General features: G+C 45.3%; 1 protein-coding gene across 2 annotated transcripts in view; it reads left to right on the forward strand.

Moving 5' to 3' along the window:
- Nucleotides 1-14009: 14009 nt before the first annotated feature.
- Nucleotides 14010-18411, forward strand: part of DVL3 (dishevelled segment polarity protein 3) — an 88781-nt gene continuing 84379 nt past the window's right edge. Inside the window, exon 1 of one of the 2 annotated variants that reach the window (XM_083363933.1) lies at nucleotides 14010-14509. In XM_083363933.1, coding sequence (XP_083220059.1) covers nucleotides 14343-14509 — 167 coding nt within the window. In that variant the 5' untranslated portion in view covers nucleotides 14010-14342. The remainder of the gene's footprint in view (nucleotides 14510-18411) is intronic. The other variant, XM_083363932.1, reaches the window with a different exon arrangement.

The raw sequence follows: 18411 nt of genomic DNA on the forward strand, positions 1-18411 counted from the left end.
CACCAGCTGCCTACAATTAGTGCAGGTTCGAGTCCCACCAGGCTCCAGGTTGACTCAGCCTTCCATCCTTCCGAGGTAGGTAAATTGAGGACCCAGATTGTTGGGGACAATTAAGCTGACTTTGTAATAATGCCGCTTGGGGTGTGTGTGAAAACCCTAATAAGCAGGCATATACATAGAATGAAGGCTACTGCTAAGCTTGTAAGCCGCCCTGAGTCTTCGGAGAAGAGCGGGATATAAATGGAATTAAAATTAAAAAAATAAAATAAAACACGGCCACTTTGCTAGGCGTTTGCAACATCCTGCAGTCACATGATCATGTTTTCTAAAGTCAGTTCCAGTTTTGGGCAAGAAGCCCATTACGAACCATGGAGTCGCTTAATGACCACAGATGTGGGGGTTTTTTTAACAATGCAAAAAAAAGCTCGCAAAATCAAGTTGCTCATGTTTTACGACCGTTGCGACCTCACAGCTGTAATGGGCAGACTCCATCACAAGTCATACGTCGAGGTCTACCTGGGTTTCAAAATCTACAGTTCAACTTTAAATATCCAACTTTTTTTTTTTTTTGACAAACAGCTTCCGCAGCCACTGAACTGGCACCTGTTTAATCTACTTGCATTTGCTTGCTTTTGAACTGCTAAGTGACCTGGAGCTGAGGCAAGTAACAAGTTCATCCTGTCGCACAGAGTTCGGGTCTCAAACCTGGGTTTCCAGCTGACAAGCTCAGCCCCAGCATTCTGTGTGCCTCTGAATAGAGTCATGTTGGCCATATGACCGTGAAAATGTTTTCGGACAATCCTGGCTCCCTCAGGTAAGTAACGGAGATGAGCACCGTTCTCTAGAGTTGGACACAACTGGACAACTGAAATTTACTTTTTCCACAGCCACTGGCCAAACCCTTGCTTTATCCTTTTAGATCCCTGTTGCGATAGAAGTATCCTTCAAGAACTTGTTATTGCCTTCCTGTGAGGTGAATGTTTACGTCTCCTACACAGAGTCCTCGACTTACAACAGTTCATTTAGTGATCATTCGAAGTGACGACGGCTCTGGAAAAAAAGGGACCTACGATTGTTTTTCACACTTAGGACCATCCCCGTGGTCCCACGGTCCAAAGTTCAGAGGCTTGGCAACTGGTTCCTGTTTTATGACGGTCACAGTGTCCCCCCTTTTTGCGACTTCCTGACAAGCAAAGTCAATGGGGAAGCCAGATTCACTTAACAACTGTGTGAGTCACTTAACAGCCAGACTGATTCACTTAACAAATGGGGCAAGGAAGGTCGTAAAACGGGCAAAACTCTCTTAACCAATGTCTCGCTTAGCAATGGAAATTTTGGGCTGAATTGTAAGTTGAGGGCTACTTGTATTCTCCAAACAGAATAAACAAGACACTATTCAGCCTGGTCTCTCCTTCGGGAGAAGGGCGGTATATAAATAAAATTATTATTATTACTATTATTTTAAACTCTTTGTATCTCCAAACTCGGTTCTTAACAGTAGTTCCTTTTTCCTTGTAAAGATTCCTCAGAAGTGTAACCAGATGTTCTGGCACTCCATTTTATATCCCACATTTTGGCACGATTTACATAGTCGGAAGGCCTCGAGAAGTTGAAGAGGAATCACCTTAAAGTCTTTTGCTCTGTCCGTTATCCATCTTAGTTTATCCATTTCAGCATTTCTCACCCTTAGCAGTTTTAAGATATGCAGGCTTCAATTCCCCAAGTTCAGAGTTGTGGGAATTGAATTCTACATATCTTAAAAGTTGCCAAGGTTGAGAAACACTTGAGCTATCTTATTACCCATGTTTCTTTAATTATCTCTTCCCAGTATCCATCTGGTTTTTTTCTGCCCTGGCCACATTTAAATAAATGTGTGATTCCATTCTCTCCCCCCCCCTTTTTTTTTGGAAGCACAACTTTGCTTGTGTGAAAAATTAATGCAGTGATTTGCTAATTTGCATGCTTTCCTCCATCTCCTTTCTTAAAGTGTAAAATTTGCATGTTCTGGAGCACTTTGGGGGAACTTGGCACCTCTCTTGATATTGATTGGTGCACATTTTCCTGTTTTTCTGATTTTTGGAAAAAAAAATACATCCAGGTTTCCTTGTTTTTCTGTTTTTTGACATTCTCGACCTGATATACCTTCACTTGTCTTTGCTTGCTAAATCAGCGTTTCTCAACTTCTTCAAAGTGTGGACTTCAACTTCCAGAATTCACCAGCCAGCAGAGCTACGTAGGGAACTCTGGGAATTGAAGTCCACACTTCTTCAAATTGCCATGTTTGAGAGAGACTGTGCTAGATGTTGAAAGTCTGCATCAAATAAGGTCACTTGGTCCCTTTTTTTTTCTTCTGAATTTTGTCCCCCCCCCAAATGCTGATTTTTATAACATCTCTTTATTTCTTAGGTCTTCTTATGTTCTCTCACACTTGTTACATATGCTGAATATGTTCCTTTCATTTAACTTACCTTCTGACTGTAGGTAATCCAGGTCAAATCTTGCTCTCTCAGTGGGTTAGGACGCTGAGCTTGTCGATCAGAAGGTCGGCAGTTTGGCGGGTCGAATCCCGAGTGCTGCGTAACAGAGTGAGCGCCTGTTACTCGTCCCAGCTTCTGCCAACCTAGCAGTTCCAAAGCACGTAAAAATGCAAGTAAAAAAATAGGGACCACTACGGTGGGAAGGTAACAGCGTTCCGTGCGCCTTTGGCGTCTAGTCATGCCGGCCACATGACCACGGAGACGTCCTCGGACAAGCGCTGGCTCTTCGGCTTTGAAACGGAGATGAGCACCGGCCCCTAGAGTCGGAAACGACTAGCATGCATGTGCGGGGGAACCTTTACCTTTTACTATACCTAACATGAATAATTCATGCCACGTTTCACAGTCCAGGATCCTGATTGCCTGGATTAGACTCTTCCATCTTCTGTTTCTTATTATGCTGATAGTGTCGTCTTTCCTGTGATGTCCGATCAGGGAGAACGCATTATATGTTTCTTGATGCAGATCTTGGAAATGAACATAGAATTATCTTTACAGAGCTCATAACTGAGCCCACAATTTTGGTCATCAGTCGTGACACAGTTGTAAAGCGGGTCACTATGTGACACCTGATTTTAAGTCATATAGTGAATACTGCAGTTGTTAAGCAAATGCTGCTGTTGTTAAGTGAACCCATTGTTCACTAAGGCAGTGGTCCCCAACCCCTGGTCCATGGACCAGCACCAGGATGCGGCATGCCAGAAACCGGTCCGCACAAACAAGCAAAGCAGGATGCAGGCAGTACCCAAAATCACACACCCTCCGGTCCGCGGAAAAACTTCTCTCCGCGGAACCAGTCCCTGGTACCCAAAAGGTTGGGGACCTCTCCTCTAAGGGATGCTTTTGGGCAGAAATACAGGAAATGCTGGTTTATGGCAAAAAAGCCATAAATCACAATCACCTGACTGAGGATGCTGCAAAGAGTTGTAAATGTGGACTGGTTGCTGGTCGCCCAAAATGAGGTCACTTAACTGGGAGGGGGGGAGAACTTCGAGCTTCAAATCTGGGTCTTAAGTCACACTTTCAGCATCCTTCGAATGGTCAATAAGTCAGGGTCCCCAACCTCCGGTCCGTGGACCAGTACCAGTCCGTGGTATGCCAGCAACTGGTCCACACAAACAAGCAAAGTCCCATCTGCAGGTTGCAGGCAGCACACAAAACCACGCACCCTCCGGTCCGCAGAAACCCCCCTCTCCGTGTTACTGGTCCCTGGTGCCCAAATTGTTGGGGAACTCTGCACTAAGTGACCAGTCGTAAATTGAGGAGTACTTATATAGGTAAAAATTATACCTAGAAGCCTCTATGGAGCTAGTGCAGTTTGCAAAATCCTGGTGTTACATGAACACATCATGGTGTGCTCGTAACTCTGCAGCTGAATTGTGAATCAACTGCAATTTTTGGGTGATGTTCAAGGGCAGCCCCATGTAAAGCACATCGCCAGGATCCAAACAGGAGATGGCTAAGGTACAAGTGGGGCTTTCCAATCCACGAATGGGGTTTTAATTGGTAAAAAAACAAATGGATTTATGCAAAGGTCCTCCTTGTGGCTGTCCCTTGCCTTCAAGCCATGCTGTTACAGGGTAACTGCACTGATTTGCATTTTTGCTATCATACATGTTTTGGTGGCTTGTCTCAGAATCCTAGAGTGTGTTTGGCTCTTGCTTCCAGAAGTTGTGGGTGCTCCAACACTGGAGGTTTTTAAGAAGAGATTGGACAATCTCTTTTTGCCTGAAAGGTGTTTTTTTTTGCCTGAGCAGAAGGTTGGACTAGAAAACTTCCACAGTCCCTTCCAACTCTGTTATTCTGAGTCTTGTTAAAAAATTCCAATTTTACTGAAGGGATCCTAGCCTGGGGATTGTTTTTAGCTGAATCCATGTCCTTATAACCAAAGTTATCCTTTATTCAGAAGGGCCTGTAATTTTCCAGGCTCTGATTGTATATCCTGGGACATTAAGAAAGTCTTGTTTAAGGAATCCCTGATGTGTGACTGTAGTTTCCTTGTGCAACACATAATTTTTCTTTCTATATTTGGAGCTTTGCTCTGCACAAATACAGACGCGCCACCCGTCGTATCTACGACATTCCGTTTCTCAGAAATCGCCTGATTATTTTTGCTTTTAAAATGCGCAACAAACCCACTGTCCTTTTAACTTTTTATCTTCTAGGATTTCTGTTTAAACGGGAGTTGACAGCAAGGGGGCTCGCTTATCTACCCAAAGTGGTGCATTGGACATTCTTCTTCTCTATAGTTATCTTGGGAGTTTATCCTGTGATTTTGTTTTTGTAAGATGTTCAATTAAAAAAAAAGGACATCAGCCTAACATTTGGGCATTTTGTGGCTTTACATGGGAACTCTGCGTGATTGCTTCCTTGTCCAAAGACTGTCTCAAAAGATGCTTTTTCGAAAGGCAACTGGTCTTTCTTGGTTTTTCCTTAAAGACGTTTTGCTTCTCATCCAAGAAGATTCTTCGGTTCTGACTGAATGGTGGAGGATGGAAGGGTTTATTCCTTGCAGTCATCTGGTCATTGGGACTCCCTCTGAGAATCATTGAGGCCACTTGGAAGCTTCTCTATGCAACAACCCATTGCACTATTCAGGTGACCCTGAGGGTACAGACAAACCTCCAAGTGACCTCAACAACCCTGAGGGAAGAGTACTAATGACCAGATGACCGTATGGAATATAAATCCTTGCATTCTTCACCATTCAGTCAGAACTGAAGAAGCTTCTTGGACGAGAAGTGAAACGTCTTCAAGGAAAAACCAAGAAAGTCCAGTTGCATCTTTCCGACAACCATGACCTGGATGACTGAGAATCTCCATAGACATCTGTCCAAAGATTGTTCCCACAAAGAGGCTAAATTAGAATCATTTGTTTCCTTGGTCATCTGCCTTTCTAGCAGGGAATATATTTCATTTGAAATATACTCGATTATTTCGCTTTCCTCAACCCCGGAAATAATTCATAATCCTATTGGTCCTTGTTAGGCATATGGTGCTAGCCTAACAATGTTGGGTTGAAAATATATTAACCATAATGTTGTTATGTCTTTAAGAAGTTAATTGGCCAATGGGTGTGTAAGTGTTCTCATAGCCATAAGAGGAAGCTAGGAACGTAGCTTCTCTCTCTCTCTGAATTCACTGGTCTCTACTGTTACTGTTTTTGCTCTGCTGTTGGTTTACTACTGTTGTAACCTGAACTGTGTATTGACCTCTGGACCGGTAAGAAGACTTTGTAGTTTGGACTGTTGCTATTGTTTATGCCCTGGACTGTTTATTTTTTGACTGTGCATTTTTGTCTTTACACCACCTCAAAGTAAAATACTTTTTGTTTTTTATAACTCAGTGTATTCTTGTGTGACTTTTACTGCTCTCAGTACCCTTCCTTGTCTGTGCAACTCTTTGGTAGCACAAGGAGAACCTGCACAACAAATTCCTTAACACTGGTTATGGGCCCAGGCCTGTACTGAGAGTTAGTACACACAGTATTCCTAGCTGAGTTTGTGTTAGTTGTTTTGGTGTAAAATGGCACAGGAACTGTTGTCAGGCATCTCCTGGATAACCCGGTTGGATGGGACAAACTATGTTTCCTGGTCCACGAAATGCTGCTTGCTTTTGCACAAGGAAGGACTATGGACTGTTGTAAATAACCCACCAGATACTACTGCTTGGGATCCAGATGATGAAGAGGATGCAAAGAAGTTAGACAACTTTAAACGTAGCAATGAGAAAGCTCTTTGCATTATTGGACTAACACTGAATGACCAGCAGCTTGTCCATATTCGTGGTGAGGAGTCTGCTGCTAGGTGTTGGGATGTTTTGCGAAGGCTTTATGTTCGAGACAGTGTGGGTGCACATATACACCTTACACGTAAGCTGTTTAGAGCTCGTCTGCAGAAGAATGGAGATATGCTGACCCATTTAAATTACATGAAGGCAACTTTTCAAGAGCTTCATGAAAAGGAGCTGATTTTTTCAGAGTTGCATCAGGTCTACATTATTCTGTCATCTTTGGATGAGAGTTATGATGAGTATGTTTCTTCTTTGGAAGTCCTGACCAGAGAGGAACTGACATTAACTAACATTACTGGGAGACTGCTGGAAGAGTCCAGAAGAAGGCGTGACAGAGACCAGCTGAGAGAGACACAGCCACAAGAGGAGCAGCCATTCACCACTGCTTACAACGTCAAGAAATGTTATTCTTGTGGGGCTAGAGGGCATACAGCCAGATTCTGTAGAAAGGGTAGAAAACAGAATGTAAATAGCAGTGGGAAGGCTAAAAAGGGCATTGGTTTGGCTATTTCTGGTGAATCAACATCCAAAAATAATGAATTGTGGGTTGTTGATAGTGGGGCTTCACAAAGCATTACTAAAGTGAAGGATAGGTTTATTAATATGAAAAACAGCAACCAATATGTTTCACTAGCCAACGGTTGGAGGATGAAGGCCTCTGGTGAAGGTAATTCCTATTGTCCATGCATTGATGAACAGTTACCTATGTTATATATACCTAAACTAAGATTCAACCTGTTATCTGTAAGGGAATTGGTTAAAGTTGGGTTTGTGGTAACATTCAGAGGGGAGCAATGCACTATTGAGAGGAATGGAACCTGTGTAACTGCTAATTTGAAAAATGGCTTATTCGTTCTCACAAGTAACCAGGTTAGTATAGTTAAAGCTAACTCGATATGTGAGAATAAGAAGCCACATGATGAATGTATACATTTATTGCATAGGCGGTTAGGGCATGTAAACTTTAACTCACTACGTAAAACAGTTGAGTTAGTAGAGGGAATTAAACTGAAGCCATGTAGTAAGTATTTGAATTGCAATGCCTGTAATCAGGAAAAGAGTAAGGCAAGTCCGGCAAACAGGATAAACGGCTTCAAAACAACTGTTCCTTTGGAAGTTGTGTTTGCTGATTTAATTGGACCCATGAAACCAAGTTTAGGAGGATCTTGTTATATTTTAAGTATCCTTGACCACTACTCTCGTTATGGTTTTTGTTATCTGCTTAAGTCAAAGGCAGATACTTTCCAACAATTTGCAAACTGGCTGAAGTTTGTGGAGAGGAAAACAAAGAGAAAGGTTCAGTGCATAATTACTGATAATGGCACTGAATTTACAAATAAGCGTTTTGTTGATATGTTAGAATCTGCTGGCATTGAGCCCCTTATAGACCTGAACATAATGCATTTGTTGAGAGACGTGGGCAAACGTTACAAGCCATGATTAGAACCATGTTAAAAGATTCAGGCTTAACAGATAGACTGTGGGGGGAGGCAGCAAAATGTGCAAACCATGTTCTGAATATAATTGTTAATACTTCTACTGGTAAAATACCATATACTATATGGCATGGTAGAAGACCAAACCTTACTACTGTTGTAACCTGAACTGTGTATTGACCTCTGGACCGGTAAGAAGACTTTGTAGTTTGGACTGTTGCTATTGTTTATGCCCTGGACTGTTTATTTTTTGACTGTGCATTTTTGTCTTTACACCACCTCAAAGTAAAATACTTTTTGTTTTTTATAACTCAGTGTATTCTTGTGTGACTTTTACTGCTCTCAGTACCCTTCCTTGTCTGTGCAACTCTTTGGTAGCACAAGGAGAACCTGCACAACAAATTCCTTAACAGTCCTTCTCCTTATTTTGCTGGATTTAAAACATGGTTCAAATTAAATACAAATGTCCAGAAAACCCTGAGCAGCCTTGGTGAAATTAACGAGTAAATTAGGCAGTGGTAATTTTGGTACAGGTAGTCCTTGACTTACGACCATAATGGAGCCCAACATTTTTGTTGCTAAGCGAGATGTTTGTTAGATGTGTTTTGCCCCATTTTCTTGCCCCCTTTCTTGCCACACTTGTTAAGTGAATCACTGCAGTTGTTCCAAATTAGTAACATGGCTATAAAATGAATCTGGCTCCTCCCTTGACTTTGCTTGGCAGACGGTTGCAAAATGGGAATCATGCGACTCTGAGACACAGCAGCTGTCATAAATAAGATAACCTTTATTGTCATTTTTTTTTTACTGCGGGCACAACGGCACACAACATCAAAAATGAAATGTAGTTGCCCACTCTCAAAGTGACACACATACATGACACACACCTAAAACATACTATAAACAACATATGTATAGACCCACACCCCTACATATAAAGGTAAAGGTAAAGGTTCCCCCACACATGCATGCTAGTCGTTTCCGACTCTAGGGGCCGGTGCTCATCTCCGTTTCAAAGCCGAAGAGCCAGCGCTTGTCCGAGGACGTCTCCGTGGTCATGTGGCCGGCATGACTAGACACCAAAGGCGCACGGAACGCTGTTACCTTCCCACCGGAGTGGTCCCTATTTTTCTACTTGCATTTTTATGTGCTTTTGAACTGCTAGGTTGGCAGAAGCTGGGACGAGTAACAGGCGCTCACTCTGTTACACGGCACTCGGGATTCGACCCGCCAAACTGCCGACCTTCCGATCGACAAGTTCAGCGTCCTAACCCACTGAGCCACCGCGTCCCTTACCCCTACATATACATAACAATAAAGTATTAAATACTGTCCATCTTGAATATATAATGGAAGGAGGAAGCCTGAGAGTTGACAAGGTTAATGCTGTATGGAATGAAACTATGGCTGTGAATCTGGTTGTTCTGCTACGGATAGCATGAAGCCTCCTCCCAGAAGGTAACAAGGAAAACAGGTCGTGAAGAGGATGAGTAGCGTCCCAGATAACCTTATGGATCCTGTTCAAGCAGCGCTTCTGTGCTACGTCCTGGATGGGAGGGAGGGAACTGCCCATGATCTTTTCGGCCGTCCTCACCACTCTCTGCACCGCCTTCTTGTCCGAAGCAGGGATGCTTCCAAACCAGATTGTGATGCCATATGACAGGATGCTCTCGATCGCCCCCCTGTAGAAAGTGGTCAGCACAGGGGAAGGAAGATGAGCTTTTTTCATGCGATGCAGAAAATGCAGGCGCTGCTGCGCCCGCTTCACCAGTTTCTCACTGTTGAGCGACCAAGCCAGCCTACTCGTTAGCTGCACACCCAGGAATATGAGTCACTTGCCAAGCATCTGAATTTTGATCTCATGATTTTGGGGAGGCTGCAATGGTGGTGTGAAAAATGGTCATAAGTCACTTTTCCAGTGGCGTTGTAACTTTGAACGGTCGCTAATGAACTGTTGCAAACTGGAAAAATACCTGTATTATCTCTTGCTGCAAGATTGGGGCTCCCCAAATCTGGATGGCAAGGGATCAGTACTTCATTTTTTTGCTGTCTTCTATTAGATGTCTGGAATTTTGGAGCCCAGCTTGAACATGCACATGCATACACAAACGTACGCATACACAAACACACACACTTATCCCCACCCATTAACTTCACAGGAATTTCTCCAGCTTGCAAACTTAGGCTAAAATAGACAATGTAAGGAATGTGGCTGAACTGTTTACTGTAAGACTTCTCTTCATTGTTGTTGACTTCAGTATATTTAATTTTGTTTTTCTTTAGCCTGTTCTATTTCAGCTGAGGTTTTGTTGTGTGTTGCTTCTGGGCAATTCATTTGTGTTTTTTTTTGTTTTTTTTTGCTCCGTGTTGAATAACTTGCTGTGGTTATGCTGTTTATAAATCGGCATCCTAGAAACTTTGAAATCTTACAGAGGGAAAAAATTGGCAGAGTTGCAATGCAAACTGGTCATGTGGACTGAACTACAAAACAATATACAAAGCATGCCATAAAGATTGAGTAAGTATTGTGTGCTAAAACAACAGAAAAACATGATAGAGTAGCAGTTATTGGAGTACTGGGCTAGGATGGAGGAGAGTGGAATTTAAACCTTTGCTTAATTGAAAATAAATTAGGGCACTGCCCGTCTTATTTTCTGTCCCCAAACCCTTAAAACAGGGTGGTTGATGAACTCATTATGAAATGTTTCAATTGAAGCAAAATATTATTTTCTATACAGTTGTTAATAAATAGAATGCAAATTTGAAAAGTTGAGAATGTCTCAAGTCACACAGCCATTTATTTGAAATGGTATAGACTCTCCTGCTCAAAAAGGGGGTTGGACTAGATGACTTCCATGGTCCCTTCCAACTCTGTTGTTCTATGTTCTATACCGGGGTAGGCAATCTTGGCTCTTTTATGACTCGTGGACTTCAACTCCCAGAATTTCAGGAATTCTGGGAGTTGAAGTCCACAAGTCATAAAAGAGCCAAGGTTGCCCATCCCTGGAGCACATGAATGAAATTGATTGACTGATTATGTGCCATCAAGTAGATGTTAGCTCTTAGCGGCCCCATAAATTTTATGATGATCGCTCCCCAAGTTCAGCCTTCAGTTCTCCCTACATTGTATCTATCATCATTGTTGCTGGTCATCTCTTTCCTCCCATCTTTGCCAAGATAAATACTTCTCAAAATTGTGCCTTTGGCAAATCTTACATCCGTCTGGTTGAAAACATGCCTTGAAGTGCTCTAACAATACTTTGTGTTTCATGAATGAAGGCGAATCTACGTATCCCAGGATAACGGTTGCAGGGTCCAATCTGGGTCGGTCACCGGAACGTGAGATTTTGTCTTCGGAGCTTTTGGACTTGTGCTGGAGACCGTCTTTAGGGAACTTTTCTCTAGCAGTGTCTGTTGTTCTGTGTGTCGTATTTATAGTGCCTGAACAAGGGCACACAATCAATTTTGCAGCTACTAAGATTGTCGGACGAGCAGGCACAAAAACAGCCAGGGAAGCAGTCGAAGCCCAGGAGTGTTGATTTGCCACCAACCTATCAAGTACTTAGAATGCGAGGGCTGGGCAGCACAAATGAAAGCCAATGACTTAAACGCCCGGCCATCAACACACCCCAATCAACATCTAAAAAGCCACATACAGCAGCCATTATAAATACCACACGCAGAACAGCACACACACTGCTAGAGAAAGTTCCCTAAAAAGGAGTTTTAGCCAGAGTATGAAAGCTCGGAAGTCGAAACCGCTGATCCCGGTGACAGATCCAGATTGGATCCTGCAACTTTGCGTTTCCTACAGACATGCCTTGGGCCATGACTTGAAAAGCAGAATTATGATTCTTATGCAAACAAACTGTTTTCAGTGGGGGATTAGCTAAGCCATTTGGAGATCAGCCTGCTTTGTCCGGACCCATCCTCAAAGAGAATGCAAAGGAATTAAGCAGCTACAGAGAGACCATTAGAAAACTGCTGGGCCTGTCAAGCAAGGGTAGCCCATGAGGATAATTCAGTATAGAAAGGGGACCTAAAAAAATCATTTTAAAGTTCCTTCAAGTTAACTAGAAAAGAAGGCACAATGATATAGAGGACAATAATTCCTGGCTGAGGAATTCTGGGAGGTGAAGTCCACAAGTCATAAAATGGCCATGTTTGAAGACCCCTGCTTGTGGACTTCAACTCCCAGAATTCCTCAGCCCAAGCATGCCTGGCTGAGGAATTCTGGGAGTTGAAGTCCACAAGTCATAAAAGGGCCAAGTTTGTAGACCCCTGATATAAAGCCTGAAATGTCAGCATGAAGGGATGCAATAGAAGCCACCGAGGGTTAGTTCACCCTTTCCACAAAGCCACGGTTCGTGGCATAGCTGTGGTTTTCCAACCACCTTATTTATGCTTTACAAGGAACAGCTGAATGGAGCCAACTATCTCAACCAATGAGGTCATATACTTATGTATAAAATTTATAGGCTGCCCATCTTACCTAAGGGTAACTCTGGGTGGCTTAGTCATGAAAGAAATAAAAGCTATATAAAGTAAAAACGTAAATAAGTAGTATAAAATCCAGAACATGGCTTCTGCTGCAACGTTAAGAAGCAGGTTATTACTGCAAGAGTTATGTGCCAAGCGCAAAACGGACGGGAGGCATTACTCCACATCTGAGGGACCTCCAGGCCTGGGTGTGAAGATCAACACCCGGATGGGGATGATGAGACTTGGAGGAAGCTGGAAATGCAAAGGTGCGAAAAAGGACAACTGAAGGGATTACCTTAGTGGGCCGGAGCAGAACCCAAACAGGAAAGACTCCAGCCGTTAGGATCTTAGATGACAGTGAGGGATGGCAAAAGGCCTGAGAGAAATAGGGAAAATGTGTGTGTGAGAGAAAAAGAGCAAGATATTGTGTGTGTGAGGGAGAGAGACAGAAAATTTGTGTACTGTGAGAAAGAACAAGGAAGATTTGTGTGAGAAAGCAAATGTGAGGAAGAGGAAGAAATATTGTGCGCATGTATGTTTGTGAAAAATGTGAGTGAAAAAGAAAGCAAGAGGTTGCGTGTGTGTGAGAGAGAGAGAAAGGGAGAGAGAGGGAGGGAGAGAGAGAGGGGGGAGAGGGAGTGAAAGAGAAAAAAAAGAGAAAGGGAGGGAGAAAGAAAGAGGGAGAAAGAGAGGGAAAGAGAAAGGGAGAGAAGTAGAGAAAGCGAGAAGGGAGAGGGAGGATAAGAGAAAGAAAAAGGGAGAAAGAGAGGGCGAGTGAAAGAGAGGGAGGAAGAGAAAGCGAGAGAGAAAGGGAGAGAAGTAGAGAAAGAGAGAAGGGAGAGGGAGGAAAAGAGAAAGGGAGAAAGATGAGACAGAAAGAAAGAAAGAAAGAAAGAAAGAAAGAAAGAAAGAAAGAAAGAAAGAAAGAAAAAGAAGAAAGAAAGGGAGAAAGAGGGAGAGGGAGGGAGAGAAAGAGAAAGGGAGAGAGAAAGGGAGAGAAGTAGAGAAAGCGAGAAGGGAGAGGGAGGAAAAGAGAAAGAAAAAGGGAGAAAGAGGGAGAGAGAAAGAGAGGGAGGAAGAGAAAGGGAGAGAGAAAGAAAGAAAGGGAGAAAGAGGGAGAGGGAGGGAGAGAAAGAGAAAGGGAGAGAGAAAGGGAGAGAAGTAGAGAAAGCGAGAAGGGAGAGGGAGGAAAAGAGAAAGAAAAAGGGAGAAAGAGGGAGAGAGAAAGAGGGAGGAAGAGAAAGGGAGAGAGAAAGAAAGGGAGAAAGAGGGAGAGGGAGGGAGAGAAAGAGAAAGGGAGAGAGAAAGGGAGAGAAGTAGAGAAAGAGAGAAGGGAGAGGGAGGAAAAGAGAAAGAAAAAGGGAGAAAGAGAGGGAGAAAGAGAAAGGGAGAGAGAAAGAAAGAAAGGGAGAAAGAGGGAGAGGGAGGGAGAGAAAGAGAAAGGGAGAGAAGTAGAGAAAGAGAGAAGGGAGAGGGAGGAAAAGAGAAAGGGAGAAAGAAAGAAAGGGAGAGAGAGAGAAAGGGAGAGAGAGAGAGAGAGAGAGAGAGAGAGAGAGAGAGAGAGAGAGAGAGAAAGAAACAGGGAGGGACGGGGAGAGAAAGAAAGAGACGTGCGCCGGATTGGCGATTCTTCCACCAAACTCAACGACCAAAGGAAACGCGTTTCGGCTCACGGTGTGTGTGTTTGTGTGTGTTGTGTGAGTCAAACCGGGACCGGCGACCCGCAGGCCGGCTGTGAAAGGGGGCTCAGCCGCCCCCTCCCCTCCCCAGCCTCCGGGAAAGCGCAGGGCTTGGGGGGCTGCCCAAGAGAGACCCCCACTGCCCCTCCCCCCTTCCCCTCAGGCGTGCCCGCCTCCCGCCAGGGCTCCGCAGCCTCCCCGGAGCGGCGGGGGGTCCCGGGCGCGGCCGCCTCGCGCAGGGGAGGAGCCGGCGGCGGCGGCGGCGGCGGCGGAGGAGCGGCCGGAGCTTGCGCGCTGGGGCGGGCGGGCGGCGCTGGCAGCCGGTCCGAGAACAAGGGACGAGGCCGGGCGGCGCGGCGGGCCTGGCTGGCTGGGCGGGAGCGAGCGTCCGGGTCTGGCCGGGTCCGGCGGCGGCCATGGCGGCGGCGGAGACCAAGATCATCTACCACCTGGACGAGCAGGAGACGCCGTACCTGGTGAAGCTGCCGCTGCCGGCCGAGCGGGTCACGCTGGGCGACTTCAAGGCGCTGCTCAACCGGCCCAACTACAAGTTCTACTTCAAGTCCATGGACGACGATTTCGGGTGAGCTGCAAGGCCGCCCGGGGGGAAGGGGACGATGGGGCTTGGAGTCCCGCCGGCCGGGACTCCACCCCCGCGTCCTTTCCACCCGACTCCCTTCATTTCCCTCCCCCCCCAACACACACAATCAGCCTCTCTCCTTTTGGATCGCAACTCCCATCCTCCCCGGCCAGGCGCCCAGCTGCTGCTGCTGCGGCCGGCTGGCCGGCGCCTGCTCTCCCGGCCGGCGTTGCGCCCTTTTGCTTTTGGCACGGCCGGGAAGGAAGGGGAACAAAAAGCCAGCCCCGTGCCTGACCCGCCACTGACCCGATCGTGGGCTGGCCGGGTTAACTCGGCTGCCTGGGAGAGTGCCTGGCTTACTGAAGGTCGGAAAGCGATCGACACGGGTCGGAGCTTGCAGACGGATGATGCTTTGGGGGGCAAGCCTGCGGGTGGAAACCCCCAGGTTCGCCTTGGCAAGATGGGCCGTTGTCTTTTGCCCATTCCGAGGGTGCTTTATGGGGTGCTCTCCGAGCTTGCTTGTTTTCTTGCAGATGTTTCATCACCCATAGTAGTTAGTCAACTTGGGTCAGTTTACCAATTTTGGGGGTGGGGGTGGGCCGTTGTCTTTTGCCCATTCTGAGGGGGGGTGGGTGTGGGTCCGGGGTGCTCTCCGAGCTTGCTTGTTTTCTTGCAGATGTTTCATCAGCCAAAGTAGTCAACTTGGGTCAATTTCCCAATGTTGGGGGGTGGGGGTGGGGTGGGGGTAAATCTTCAAAGGCCAGCCTCTGGTCGCCAACGGATGCTTCTCCAGCTCCTCTTCGTCAGAGGTGGAGGAACCCCATTTTTGCCCTTCTTCCCAATGGGAGAGATCCAATTTTCCTCCTCCAAAATTTGAGGAGAAAAGGCCAACTCAAGTTTCATCCTGGATTTATTAATCAATGGGATGCCACCAATTTCTTTAAGGTGGGGTGTAACCACTTCTTCACCTTGCAGGCATGTTACTCAGTAGGTTGTACTTTCAGCTACTCAAGCAGGCTGGGTTCAAATAAGACGTGCAGCCCCAGAAATACAATCCTAACCCAGGCTTAACCCGAGGCACCCAGCTTTATTTACATCACGAGAATCCCTGTTGCTGGCTGGACTGCTCATTATCCCAATTAAGATGGCGGTCTTCCTGCAGTCTATTGAGGCTAGGCCGTTAATTGGCAGTTCCAAGGTCCCAGCTTTAATTGGGGCAGAGTGTGGAAAAATTTCCTCTCTGAACCTCCATGTTGGCTGTAGCTTCATCATTTATGAAATATGTAAAATTGTGGAAGGCTGGATGCTTTTCCACGTTTCCCAAATGGGCCGCTGATAAGTTAGCAACTGAATTTAAGAGAGGTGTCTCCCGACATCTGTTAGAGATAGTTCTCAGCTTACAACCATTTGTTTATGGACTGTTCAGTGGCATTGAACAAAATGACTTAGAACTGGCCATCACACGATCATTGTAGCATCCTGATCGTGACATGATCAAAATTCAGATGCTCGGCAACTGACATATATTTATGACAGTTGCAGAGTTCTGGGATCACATGATCTCCATTTGGGACCTTCCCAGCCGGCTTCCAACAGAGCAACGTCAAAGGAGAAAGCCAGATTCGCTTAATGTCCATATGAGTCATTTAAGAACTGCAGTGATTTGTTTAATACCTGGCAAAAAAGGTTGCACAATTGGGCAGGACCCACTTAATAACCACCTTAACGATGGGAATTTTGGTCCAGTTGCGGTTGTAATTACAACCATTCGTTTAGTAACCATTTGAAATTACAATGGGATGGAAAAAGCGACTTATGACCATTTTTCACACTTACGACTATTGCAGCATTCGTATGGGCATGTAATTGAAATTTGAATGCTTGGCAACTGGCAGGTATTTATGACGGTTGTAATGTCCCAGAAGACCTTTCGTGGACTGTGTAAACTTCAGGTTAGGATTAGTAAGATTCTAAAGCATTGAGAATCCTGGAGAAATCTAATGAGTGCAAGTCTTAATAGAATTTGATGAAGGAGGTTGGGTTGGGAAACAGCAAATCTCAAACCTTTTGAGGTTTTTGCTTCTGACAATCAAAGTCAATGGGGAAAAGCCAGATTCACTTAACAATCGTATTACTGACTTGAACAGCTGCAGTGATTCACTTAACAACCGTCAAGGACTGCCTTTATTGCATTGCAGGATTTGAGATTTGCTGTTTCCCAACCCAACCTCCTTCACCAAATTATAACTCATTATAACTCTCCAGGATTCTCAATGCTTTAGAATCTTACTAATCCTAACCTGAAGTTTACGAAGTCCACAATTCACGTTTGGGGCTTTGAAGATCTGCTTCAGATCAAGGAGTTTGGCCAATTACATGGGTTAATGGAGAAAAGATGCTCATTTAAGATGGTGAAACCCTCAAGCAGAAGGAATTGTAGTAGCCAGACACAGTTGCATTTCTGGACTAAGCTGCTGCCAAAGAGGGATCTTGGTTTGTTTTTCTGCCCCGTGGAGACTAGAGGGCTTCCTTTGTCAAAGTCATCCAATGCCAGCTCTCCAAGCCTGCAGTTTTGTACAGTTGTCTAGTGACAGATCTTCCGAACAATGATGTGGTCTTTTTCCAAACAAATAATCCAAATGAGGAATGCCTATTGTTTTTGGCTTCTGTCCTGGGATCCCGTTGAATACAGGAGAGTTTGAATGCCAACTTTGAAATCTTCCAGAAAGATGGTGGAAGGATGAGTCTTTGATCAATCCGGGGTCTGGACAGGATCCTGATGAAGACTCAAATTTCTCTTCTCGTTCTCTCCTCCTTCTTTCGCTGTTGTAACTGCTTGGCTGGAAAATACTTCTGGTGGAACGAAATATCTTCTGAACAAATGGTTTCCTAAAATAGCCCTTTTGTCCTCGCTAGTTCAGAGTTCAGCTGGTGGGGTAGGGCCAGCCTTGGAAGTTTTGGCGCCTGGGGCAGACTCAAAGGCCTCTCTCTCTACCTCAGAGGTCTCCAACCTTTGGGGCACCAGGGACCGGTTCTGTGGAGAAAGGTTTTTCCACAGATCGGAGAGTGTGTGTTTTTGTGTGCTGCCTGCATCCCACGGATGGGGCTTTGTTTGTGAGGACTGGTTACTGGTATGCCGCGGCCCGGTACCGGTCCATGAACTGGGGGGTTGGGGACCCCTGCTCTACCTGACTCCTTACACAGGGCTTGATCGGCGTCCAGCTTACTGAAGTACAAGTAGGCCTCAACGTACAACAGTTCACTCAACGACCGTTTGAAATGACAGTGAAAAAAGCGACTTATGACCATTTTTCATACTTTCGACCGTGGCAATATCCCTAGTGTCATGGGGGTCAAAATTCATGACACTTGGCCGCTGGCTCATAATTATGACGGTCACGTGATCCCGTTTCGCGGCCTTCTGACCAACAAAGTCAGTGGGGAAGCCAGGTTCAGTTCACAGCCGTGCTACTAACTTTAACAACTGCAGTGATTCACTTAACAATTGTGGAAAGAAAGGTTGTAAGATGGGGCAAAATTCCCTTGACAACTGTCTTGCTTAGCAACAGAAATGTTGGGCTCATTTGTGGCCGTAAATTGAGTCTTCCAGTCAGTTCAAGGCAGAAGACCGTTCCAGATGGCATAGAACAGGGGTCTTCAAACTCGGCAACTTTAAGACTTGTGGACTTCAACTCCCAGAATTCCTCAGCCAGCCGGCTGAGGAATTCTGGGAGTTGAAGTCCACAAGTCTTAAAGTTGCCGAGTTTGAAGTCCCCTGGCATAGAACTGGCTAGTTGTCTCATTCCAAGGCATCAAGGGAGAATAAAAGCTAATCTGTATGGGACCAGAACTGACCTTAGATATCTTCTTGGGGAGGGGGCAGGGCTAGGACATATTGGTGATCC

This window comes from Vipera ursinii (genome assembly GCF_947247035.1).
Source record: "Vipera ursinii genome assembly, chromosome: 5".
In the NCBI taxonomy this organism is placed as follows: Eukaryota; Metazoa; Chordata; class Lepidosauria; order Squamata; family Viperidae; genus Vipera; species Vipera ursinii.